Genomic DNA, 12,651 nt, shown 5'->3' on the forward strand with positions numbered 1-12,651 from the left:
ATCTCCTCAAAGAGGCTTTTATTTTCTTCAATGGCTACTTATTATCCTATTGTTGAAATGTATTCTTGTGTATTCACCTTGGCATCTGATAACACGAATTTCGATTTAATGGATAAAGGCCGTAATTAAAATGTTTGTGAAAGAATATGTGATTGTGAGGATGCAAGTCATTATGTCCAGTTTATATACAATAACACACGATCAGAAATTGAGTCCCTATTAAAACTCATTCGACCGGGCTCTGATTATGACATTATTTAATTAACTGATAGATTTGATCTAACACATTATTGTCATATATAAATCGTGTTAAAATTAGCTCCCATCGGTATTGATGTTAACTATTTGATATTGTTACATAATCATCCGTGAAGCATGTGTAATTTAAGGCATTGGCAAGGACCACTGCCTAATATCGAGAAGTAATTTTTCATTATGCTTTCATTTCATTATTTGCCATTTACATTTATTTTTTAAATTCATATTTAAATGAACAATTCATTTGTGGTGGTTTTGTGGATTATTTTGTATGCACGACATGCGATACATCTGTGACATGTCGTCTAAATCATCTAAATAGCTCAAAATGATGCGGCTCATTGGACGTCAAACAGGCATCTAGCAAGGTTTATCATTCGCGATGATTGCCAGTCATTGTGCATTTGCATACAAAGTTATCGACATTCGTATAAAAACTAAATAGATGTAATATCTATCCCCCAAATGGCTATCAATGAGAAAGAATTTTAATCACGTTTTATGTTAAGAATCTGCATTATATAAGTAGAGGATAATATTTTAAGGATGTATATCACGAGCTATTTACTCCTATTACTTAAGACGATAAGTCATTAGATTAAGTACAGTTTTAATGATATCTCTCACAAATCCCTAACGACACTGGATGAGTGCGTTACAGTTTAAGGAATAAACAGGGTGACAATTGGTCTGCATTATCTGACATAGGTCCGCTAAAACGTCAGGCTGAATTTCATTTTAACAATTCGTTTTATTCTTGTACCATACATGGTCGTTATTAGGACAGAAATAATTAGAAAAACATTAATGTGAAAAACAAAAAATACTCCCATCTTTGACCCAAAAACATTGCAACGGTTACTTTGGGATTGATATTTTTATTATTTCGGACGAATTCAATGACATTTGGCACCAGGGTTGCCTCTGGAGACAGGAGTGATCATCCCTCACCCACAGTTACATTGCACAGAATGTTAACTCAATACCCGCAAAAATAATAGCCGCTAATGTATGAAGTTGTGTGACGTAAGGATTATTTCTACATTAGCGAAAGGTCAATCACGACATCGTGTCGCTAACAATTTTAGTGTTCCTTTACCAACAATTACCAGTATAAGGAATCACCCTCGGCACATTGGACAGTGGCGAGGTTCTGCATTTATAAGCGTAGGATATGATGATGCTGAGTGAAGAAAATGTTCCAATATTGCAATTTTAAAAATTTACTGTGGAAACATTCATTACTTATATTTAAACATATAATCGCAATCGGGATAACATGGAGCTTTTAAAGAAATATTTTGTAAACGATAATAGAATGGTTTCTGTTGATTTTGACGGTGTTACTGCCAGTTTTTGCGTATGTAATACATGTATTTGTCACCGGCCTTTATTCATTTTAAAAGCTTAATATCTGTGCTTTTACTGCCTGACAAAAATTCTGTGATATTTAAATTGTCTTTCTTATTATGTATTTTAACTTTGTTTGAACTGTGAGGAACCTCAGGGGCCCCAACCCCTAAGGCCCCATGTCTGTGATATCAAAATTTTATTTTCAAGATGAAAAAGGATGTCCCTATACTTTATCACTAGCCCTCCACCTCTGGGTTGCGAGTTCAAAACCTATGTGGGGCGGTTGCCAGGTACTGACCGTAGGCCAGTGATTTTTCTCCGGATACTCCGGTTTTCCTCCACCTCCAATACCTGGCACGTCCTGAAATGACCCTGGCTGCTAATAGGACGTTAAACAAAACAAACCAAATCCAGTATTTGTACATTGATTGCACTTTGATGAAATGGGTTTTAAACCTTTGCAAATTAGCAGAACCACTTTCCCGTCCGTTAGATTTTCTCACTGCCTGTTGATACGGAAACTGTTTGGATCATCATTGCTTTCCTACCAGTTTAATGATGGGTGACCTGTATTTCAAAAAAATGATAATTGATGCATAATCCAGTAGATTTTATTGGAGCCGAAGTAAAAGGGGGTGGGGATATTCATGAGATACCAAATTACCAAATCGCCCGTACTTTGCTCTCGTTTTATCGATTATAACTACAGCTTTGTTTAAATGCCGGTATTCTCTGTTGGGTTTGTTTTACAAACATTGAAAATCAGATACGTCAAACTATCTACATGTATCTGTAAAACAAGTGCAAATAATGATAGAATTGCCGTGTTAATCATCAGATGCTGTCACCTGCTTATCTGTTTTTATCCATTACAAACAAACACATGTTTTATACAGTATCAATAGCGGCTGTCTCTTGGGCCAGAGATTCTATCTGAATTTCCCTTATTATATTTGCATAGAAGATAATGGAAAATCATGAAATGTAGGGTAGGTGGTATAAGCCATGTACTGTGTCCAATATAAAACGACAAATGGAAGGGATACTCCAATATTCGAATGTTCTTTTTGTTAATATTGTATATTGTACAAGGGTTAATGTTCCCAAAAGCCTTGCCATCAGAACTGTCTATAGTTTATCAGTCATCAATGACGTCAATGGGGTGTCAAATAAAAAAGGGTGAATGCTTGAACAATAGACTCTATCCGGCGATTTAATCCTCATTCGTAGATTCGGTTTGCAATAATCAACATTACAACAATGACAAGCGCACATACATTTCTCGCTTTGTTGAGGTTGGTTCTTTTTGTTCAAGTCACGTTTGCCCAGACAGGAACGGACCTCAAAGCTTTGTTCGAGGAGTTATTTAACACACGAGCCTACAATAAGAACGCATCACCACATGTCAAATTAAGCGATCCAATTACAATAAACATTGCGTTCTTCCTACAAGGAATCAACTATTTGGACGAGGTGGAGGAAAAACTAGCCACCACGGCAAACCTCAAGTTAGAATGGAAAGACGCATTCCTGTCATGGGATAAAAAACATTTCAATAACATCTCCTATTTTTATGTTTCTCAGGACGAAGTGTGGAAACCAGACATCTCATTAAATAACGGTTTCACCAAACTGACAGGACTTGGCGACAAGGTGATTCTGGTGAAGGTAGATAATCATGGGGAAATACTATGGAATCCGCAGGAAGTTTTCGAGACAAAATGTGACATAGATATAACAAAATTCCCATTCGATAGGCAATCTTGCAACCTGGTATTTGTGATGTGGGCACACTCGCCACAGGACGTTAGTTTAGCATTGAAGGAATCGCCATTACATACAGATCTATACGAACAAAACGGAGTATGGGACCTTTATTCATCCAGTATTAAACTGGATAAGGGCAACATCGTGATATCTTTGACGCTGGACCGGAATTCAAACTTTTATATACTTACCACCATCTGTCCCATCATCTTACTTTCATTTTTGGACATTTTCACATTCGTCATCCCTGTCGAAAGTGGAGAGAAAATAGGATACAGCATGACTGTGCATCTGGCGTTTGCCGTTCTCCTTACCATAGTCAGCTCATCACTACCCGTCAATTCCCGTACTGCATCATACCTGGCTGTGTATGTGATCAGCCTACTTATCAAAGGGACCGCCATCGTTATGGTGACTGTCATCCAGGTTCGACTCCATCATCGTCCAGATAATATCGAATTGTCTCCAACCTTTCGGTATATCGTCAAGATAAATCGGAGAATAAATGCATGCTCAAGAAAAAAGGTTCAACCAAAGACAGACAATACTAGGAACGATATTTTCTCTCTGGATTCCTCTCCGCACGTTACAATGGTGAAGAAGCATCCAGAATCCCCCAGACTTCAATCGGACGCACATTGTGACAGCGAATCGGATGGAAATGATATGTATACGTGGTCTAACGTCTCTGCGGCTCTAGATGGCTTCTTTTTCTGCTTCTTCACGGCTGTAGACGTTATTCTGGTCAGCGTATTTTTCAAGGCACTACTGTGAATACAGCCAAAGTAGCAATTCCTGATGAAGGCTGATCACGAATATGGTCACTGTTTTGTATACAATCAGAGATTTGATATCAGTGATTTTTGAAACAGAACGTAAAAAGCTCTTTAAGTATATAAAGTAAAATTTTCAATAAATCCGATGACTGAATTGATTTGTTTGGTTTTATTGATCCGCTTTAAAGTCAAACGAAAGCATTGTATGGTGACATCGGTGGTAAACATACAGGGCCCGTCCATTTCAACACGATACCCATACCATAGATCATAACTTCATAGTGAGGTATGTGGACATGATATATACTTAACGGTACCAAAAAGCGTCGAATCTGTGTATTTGCCTTCGATGATAAGCTACAATTGATGACAAACCTGATATAAAGGTCGGCAGGAAATGTTTACCTAGCCTGAGCAACATTATCTTCTCATTCGCTACATCATTATAATTTGTCCAATATTTATGAAACGGGTTGGGGATTTTGGGCAGTGGCAGAATGAAAGACACAATGGTGCAGAGTTCCTTCTTATCACGTTTATTCCAGATACATATAGTCTCAGCAGGACACCCTAAAACAGTAGAAACAAATACTAAAAGTTTACGGTATATATGGACATCACAGATAAATTTAACAATACAGTAATAGAAACTTTACATATGACCACATACAGTTACCATGATAATAACACAATTACATCATCCCGAATTACATTGACAATAATATAAGTGATAGACAAAATGACCTTATAACTAATTTGACATATCTTATATTAATAACAACACTTACTCTATCAATGTGACAGAGGTTGAGTCAAAATACAAATTCCGTCCTTTTTTTTTACAATAAACCTGACAAAATGAAAAAACACCATATACCACTATACTTTATACAGTGACAAATATATATATATCTATAAAATACTTCAGAGATAATTAATATACCACTTACAAGTGCTATATTGGACAAATGGCCTGAAGTTAGGAATAATTAAAAATTATTTTCAATATGGCCGCCAGGCCAAAAAAAAACCTTACATATTTTTACAGATACAGTTAATACTGAACCTAATGACAATTATAAACCAGGTAATATGTAATTGGCTACAATTGTATGTACAAATACCATTTGTAATTGAATAACAAACTAAACTAATTTAAAGAATTGTATGCATGTAATTAAAAATACCTTATCATGGCTCTTTGTATCCCCTGGTGGTCTGACTAGCTCTGTCCCAGCTCTGCATGTGCAGGGTGGGCCAGGTGTGGGAGAGGTGGTCACATGGCTACAGGTGACGGGTGCCAGGTATGAGGTCAAGGGTCACAAATACAAAACATAAACACAAACACATGACACTTGACATGAACACTGACACTGAACAGGACTTGATTACAGTTGACATAGACAGTTACATACATTTGACAGAAACTCACAACCTCACTATTACTATACACCTTGTTTAAAATATTATATGAAAAATGTATTAAAATATTAATTTTGATTTCCAAGACTGGATGTCTCCGCCACATTTATTTAAAAGATAAAACATTCACGATTCACGCTATTTTCCCGTTATGCATTAGATAGATTGTCTTAATCCCTAAATGTTCAAATGTCCTTTCAAACCGTAATCGAAAAAAGAAATCAAGATAAACAAGAGATCCCATAGGGATCTTGGCGCCCACCATTGAATGATCTTTATAGGTTCCATGTCAGATTGATCTTTACTCTACTTTTCCCTTCCTCTAAGTCTTACTAATCTGTGTAAATTCAGAAACAGACCTCTTGTACTTTTCAAAAAAGGGGAACCTATATATGAAATTTAAGATTTAGCGCTAATGGCTGTCTGTCAGCCATGTTGTTTTCGGATTGGACCCACAATGCAATACCAGGGACCAAGGGGAACCTACAAATGAAATTTCAGAAAGATCCTTTCAGCAATTTCTGAGAAATAGCGATAACAAACTTCAATTGTCAAAATCCAAGATGGCTGCCTGTCGGCCATGTTGTTTGCCCATTGGTCCCAAAATGCAATATGCATAACTACAGACCAAGGGGAACCTACAAAATAAATTTGAGAAAGATCTCTTCAGTGCTTTCTGAGGAGTAGCGATAACAAACTTCAAATGTCAAAATCTAAGATGGCTGACTGTCGGCCATGTTGTTTTTTTCCCCGATTGGTCTCAAAATGCAATATGCAAAACTTGGCACAGAGGAGAACCTACATATGTAATTTGAGAAAGATCCATTTAGTACTGAGAAATAGCGATAGCAAACTTCAATTGTCAAAATCCAAGATGGCTGTCTGTCAGCCATGTTGTTTTTCGATTGGTCTCAAAATGCAATATGCATAACTAGGCACAGAGGGGAACCTACATATGAAATTTGAGAAAGATCCTTTCAGCACTTTCTGAGAAATAGCGATAACAAACCTCAATTGTCAAAATCCAAGATGGCTGCCTGTCGGCCATGTTGTTTTCCGATTAGTCTCAAAATGCAATATGCATAACTAGGCAGTAAGGGGAACCTACATATAAAATTTGAGAACGATCCCTTTAGCATTTTCTGAGAAATAGCGATAACAAACTTCAATTGTCAAAATCCAAGATGGCTGCCTGTCGGCCATGTTATTTTCCGATAGGTCCCAAAATGCAATATGCATAATACGAAACCAAGAGGAACCTACAAATGAAATTTGAGAAAGATCCCTTCAGTGCTTTCTGAGAAATAGCGATAACAAACTTCAATTGTCAAAATCCAAGATGGCTGCCTGTCGGCCATGCTGTTTTCCGATAGGTCCCAAAATGCAATATGCATAATAAGAAACCAAGAGGAACCTACAAATGAAATTTGAGAAAGATCCCTTCAGTGCTTCCTGGGAAATAGCGATAACAAACTTCAATTGTTAAAATCCAAGATGGTTGCCTGTCGGCCATGTTGTTTTCCGATTGGTCGCGAAATGCAATATGCATAACTACAGACAAAGGGGAACCTACAAAAAATTAAAAAGATCTCTTCAGTGCTTTCTGAGGAATATCAATAACAAAATTCAATTGTCAAAATCCAAGACGGCTGCCTGTCGGCCATGTTGTTTTCCGATTAGTCTCAAAATGCAATATGCATAACTAGGCAGCGAGGGGAACCTACATATGAAATTTGAGAAAGATCCCTTCAGTGCTTTCTGGGAAATAGCGATAACAGAGTTCAATTGTCAAAATCCAAGATGGCTGCCTGTCGGCCATGTTGTTTTCCGATAGGTCCCAAAATGCAATATGCATAATAAGAAACCAAGAGGTACCTACATATGAAATTTGAGAAAGATCCCTTCAGTGCTTTCTGAGAAATAGCGATAACAAACTTCAATTGTCAAAATCCAAGATGGCTGCCTGTCGGCCATGTTGTTTTCCGATAGGTCCCAAAATGCAATATGCATAATAAGAAACCAAGAGGTACCTACAAATGAAATTTGAGAAAGATCCCTTCAGTGCTTTCTGAGAAATAGCGATAACAGAGTTCAATTGTCAAAATCCAAGATGGTTGCCTGTCGGCCATGTTGTTTTCCGATTGGTCGCGAAATGCAATATGCATAACTACAGACAAAGGGGAACCTACAAAAAATTAAAAAGATCTCTTCAGTGCTTTCTGAGGAATATCAATAACAAAATTCAATTGTCAAAATCCAAGACGGCTGCCTGTCGGCCATGTTGTTTTCCGATTAGTCTCAAAATGCAATATGCATAACTAGGCAGCGAGGGGAACCTACATATGAAATTTGAGAAAGATCCCTTCAGTGCTTTCTGGGAAATAGCGATAACAGAGTTCAATTGTCAAAATCCAAGATGGCTGCCTGTCGGCAATGTTGTTTTCCGATAGGTCCCAAAATGCAATATGCATAATAAGAAACCAAGAGGAACCTACATATGAAATTTGAGAAAGATCCCTTCAGTGCTTTCTGAGAAATAGCGATAACAAACTTCAATTGTCAAAATCCAAGATGGCTGCCTGTCGGCCATGTTGTTTTCCGATAGGTCCCAAAATGCAATATGCATAATAAGAAACCAAGAGGTACCTACAAATGAAATTTGAGAAAGATCCCTTCAGTGCTTTCTGAGAAATAGCGATAACAGAGTTCAATTGTCAAAATCCAAGATGGCTGCCTGTCGGCCATGTTGTTTTCCGATTAGTCTCAAAATGCAATATGCATAACTAGGCAGCAAGGGAAACCTACATATGAAATTTGAGAAAGATCCCTTCAGCACTTTCTGAGAAATAGCAATAACAAACTTCAATGGTCAAAATCCAAGATTAATGTTGTTGGCCATGTTGTTTTCCGATGGGTCCCAAAATGCAATATGCATAACTAGGCAACAAGAGGAACCTAAAAATGAAAATTGAGAAAGATCCCTTCAGTGCTTTCTGAGAAATAGCGATAACAGAGTTCAATTGTCAAAATCCAAGATGGCTGCCTGTCGGCCATGTTGTTTTCCGATTGGTGGCAAAATGCAATATCCATAACTAGGAACCAAGGAAAACCTACATATGAAATTTGAGAAAGATCCCTTCAGTGCTTCCCGGGAAATAGCGATATCAAACTTCAATTGTCAAAATCCAAGATGGCTGCCTGTCGGCCATGTTGTTTTCCGATTGGTCGCAAAATTCAATATGCATAACAAGAATCCAAGGGGAACCTATATATGAAATTTGAGAAAGATCCCTTCAGTACTTTCTGAGAAATAGCGATAACAAGAATTGTTTACGGACGGAGGGACGAACGGATGGACCACGGACCACGGACGCAGGGCGATTTGAATAGCCCACCATCTGATGATGGTGGGCTAAAAATGAAATATCTCCAAGAGCCAGTTGAATGTTGAATCTTTTCCCATGATAAAACTTTCACGTGCTTCCTCCCAGAACGGAAATTTCAGAATACATTAGTTATCATATATTTTGTAACGTTCTTGCCTACACGTTCAGTTGGGCCATCCTGTTTGTTTAAAATTATTATAAATGGTATAATGTCTTGATTGTAAATCTACGTCAATTTGTGGATGCCTGTCGCCTGAATTTGAAAGGTATGAAAAACTTATCTGTATCTTGTTTGAGATGCGCCGATTGACAATTAAGTTACACAAGAAACACTAGATAACAGGCCTATGTATGACGGGGTTATCAAAATTAACGGAACAAATTCGTCCCATTTTCTGTCATGACGATGATTTTGATATGAACAATATTACTTCAGAGTAGTTGAATGTCCCCGTCGCAAAAGATTAGAAATAAGAACGATTAGGAATATTAAAATCTATTCCGTTATAGATTTCCGAATTGATTTTCTTTACTAGCCACAGTGTATTGAGAATGAACAAGAGCGCTTAGTACCATCCATATCTTTACACAACAAAGTGGGCAAAGACAAATATCTCAATAGTTGTGTGAACGCGTTCAAAGTTCCATTCATCCGTAAATAAAAACACTAGAACGCTACCAACTTTGATATCAACCAGATGTGTCGGGGCGATATGAAATCCCACACTGGTAACGAAAGATTTAAACATCTCAAGTGTTGTATTTGTTTTGTTTGAAAACGTGACTTTTTAATGTCGGTATTCTCTGTTGGTTTTTGCATCAACATGAACAATCAGATAAACATTTTGTTCTGATAAATGCAAGCAATATTTCACCCGTGAAAAAGTACAAATAGTGAAATTATTGCTGTACCAATTATCAAATGTTGTCACCTTATCATTTAATAGCTGTTGTGAACAAATACCGTTTTTAATACAAACTCGAGAGCGACAGTCTCTTGGGCTAGCGATTCTATTTGAATTTCCCCGATTATATTTGCATAACATACGTTATACCATACACATACTGTACATGTTCCTCAAAGTAAAACTTCCACTGAAGAGTTAACTGCAGATACATTCCTGTTATTGAGATTCCGAAAACTCCCCTTGCATTCTCCAGGCGCTGATATATTGCTTAATATGAAATAGTTTTGAAGAAAATATGCACAAAAAGCGGACATTTGCTATGTGTTCACCTGACAAAGCTTTGTCTCATCTATCAGTCATCGATACGGCCACTGGGGATGTGATATTAAAGAGGCAGACACTAGCTTGATCAACAGATGTAAGCAAAGCACTTTAGAAATCAAAATCTATCTATCATAATCCACTCACGGATGGGTTTTTTTTTCAATAGGCAACATCACCACAATGGCCAGCTCACAGACAATTCTCGTTCTTTTGAGAATGTTTCTTGTGGTTCAAGTCACTTTTGCCCAGACGGGGATTGACATCAAAAACTTATACGACGAGTTATTTAACAAACGTTCATACAATAAGAACACATCACCTCATTCTAACTTAAGCGAGGCAATTACAATAACAGTAGAGTTCTCCCTACAAGGAATCAACTATTTGGACGAAATGGAGGAGAAACTAGCCACCACAGCAAACATCAAGCTGGAATGGAAAGACGCATTCCTGTCATGGGACAAAAGATATTTCAAAAACATTTCCTATCTTTATGTTCCTCAAGACGAAGTGTGGAAACCAGACATTTCATTACAGAACGGTTTCACCAAACTGAGAGAACTCGGTGATCAGGTGATTCTGGTGACAGTACAACATAAGGGGGAAATAGAATGGAATCCGCTTGAAGTATTCGAGACCAAATGTGACATAGACATTACAAAATTCCCGTTCGATAGTCAAATTTGCAAGTTAGTATTTAGGATGTGGACATACAAACAAGAAGACGTGAGATTCAAATTAAAGAAAGGGCCAGTTCATACAGACGCTTATGAAAGAAACGGGATTTGGGGACTTAGCAGTTCCAACATTACACAGGAGAGGGGTACCATCGTCATCTCTTTATCTCTGGACCGGAAGTCAGAGTATTACATACTTACCATCATCTGTCCCATCATCTTACTTTCTCTTTTGAACATTTTCACATTTGTTATCCCAGTCGACAGTGGAGAGAAAATAGGATACAGCATGACCGTGCATCTGGCGTTTGCCGTTCTCCTTACCATCATCAGTTCCTCACTTCCGGTAAACTCCCAGACTACATCCTACCTGGCGGTGTATGTGATCAGCCTACTTATCAAAGGGACCGCCATCGTTATGGTGACTGTCATCCAGGTTCGACTACATCATCGTCCAAATAACATAGACCTGTCTCCAATCTATCGATGTATCGTCAAGATCTGTCATAGAAAATGTACTTGTTCCGGAAGAAGGGTGCAACCAAAGACGGACAATATAAGAAATAGTATTTCGTCTCTAAACGAGAATTTTGATATCAGTATGCATTCCTCCTCAAACGTGACGGTGCTGATTATAAAGAACCATTCAGAATCACCCAGACTTCAATTGGACGCAGAAAGTGACAACGACGAAGATGGAAATAACATTTATACGTGGACCAACGTCTCTGCTGCTCTAGATTATTTCTTTTTCTGCTTCTTCGCAGTTGTTGACATTATTTTAGCCGTCCTATTTTTCAAAGCACTACTGTAATCACTGACGATATGGATTATGTATATAAAGACCAATGTCAGTGTTATTTTAAACAGAATATTGTGAAATATTTCAAAAAACAATTTTTTAAAAATTCGATCACCAAACGGGTCGGGTCACTATTCTGATTTTGTTCTAATTCCTATCGAAAGCGTTGCAGTTAATAGGATGGCAACGGTGATAAACGGCCAAGGCCAAATAAATTCAACACAAATTCCTTTACATTACAGGACATCGTGAAGCGGTCTTCAAGTGTAAGCCAATGAAATTGCATCGAACCACGTGATTAAAAATATTCCCGTTCAAAGGTCACCGTGCCAACCAATCAAAACGCATTAACTGAATGTTATTCAACAGTTGTGATGATTATTCCATGCCTTCGGAGTTAAATAACGCCCACTTATTGTGGTAGAAATAATACAAAAGAAATATTACAAAGAAAATTAAATGAGATATCTCATTATATATAAGATATCTTATTAAGTATATGATATATCTTATATATAAGTCATCTTATAAAGTTATGGGACATCTTATATAATTTGGTAAAATCCGGGATCAACGTTGCTTCATGAAGAAATAACTTGGCTTGCAATACTGCCTAGATTATAAGCAGAATTAAAGCACGGGTTTGTTTATCGAATGCTGACAATGGAAGTTACACTGCCTATTCATGGCGGCTTTTCACCTGTACCCTATTTTTATCTAACAGATTCACGTTGTCTCTACAAGTCGTAGCTAGATGTTGTTATTTTATCCGCTTTTTTATTTGTCTTCACGGCAGCCACCAGTACATCTGATTAACTTTGGGCATTGAATTCTTTTGTGTGGCTTTTATCGTCAGTCAGCAATGCTTTAAAACAAATCAGTTTGCGCATGCGAGTATGACATATTTTCCGAGGCTTATTTACATATTGAGAGTCAAGAAACCAGTAAGAGATTCCCCGTAATTAGTGGGAAGTTTCC

At 37.5% G+C, this 12,651-nt stretch overlaps 2 protein-coding genes across 2 annotated transcripts; both read left to right on the forward strand.

The window, feature by feature from the left end:
* Positions 1–2,871: 2,871 nt before the first annotated feature.
* Positions 2,872–4,308, forward strand: LOC117333989 (neuronal acetylcholine receptor subunit alpha-3-like). Its single transcript, XM_033893410.1, has one exon. The coding sequence runs from the start codon at positions 2,872–2,874 to the stop codon at positions 4,150–4,152; it is 1,281 nt and encodes a 426-aa protein (XP_033749301.1). The 3' UTR covers positions 4,153–4,308.
* A 6,066-nt stretch (positions 4,309–10,374) lies between these two features.
* Positions 10,375–11,685, forward strand: LOC117333990 (acetylcholine receptor subunit beta-like). The gene has a single exon (XM_033893411.1). It carries the CDS (start codon positions 10,375–10,377, stop codon positions 11,683–11,685), a length of 1,311 nt encoding a protein of 436 aa, XP_033749302.1.
* Positions 11,686–12,651: the final 966 nt, after the last annotated feature.

This window comes from Pecten maximus, chromosome 9 (assembly GCF_902652985.1).
Source record: "Pecten maximus chromosome 9, xPecMax1.1, whole genome shotgun sequence".
Taxonomy (NCBI): Eukaryota; Metazoa; Mollusca; class Bivalvia; order Pectinida; family Pectinidae; genus Pecten; species Pecten maximus.

Bases quoted from the DNA above. Each gene is read 5' to 3' on its own strand.
- LOC117333990 (XM_033893411.1), top strand. From the start codon at position 10,375: ATGGCCAGCTCACAGACAATTCTCGTTCTTTTGAGAATGTTTCTTGTG.
- LOC117333989 (XM_033893410.1), top strand. From the start codon at position 2,872: ATGACAAGCGCACATACATTTCTCGCTTTGTTGAGGTTGGTTCTTTTT.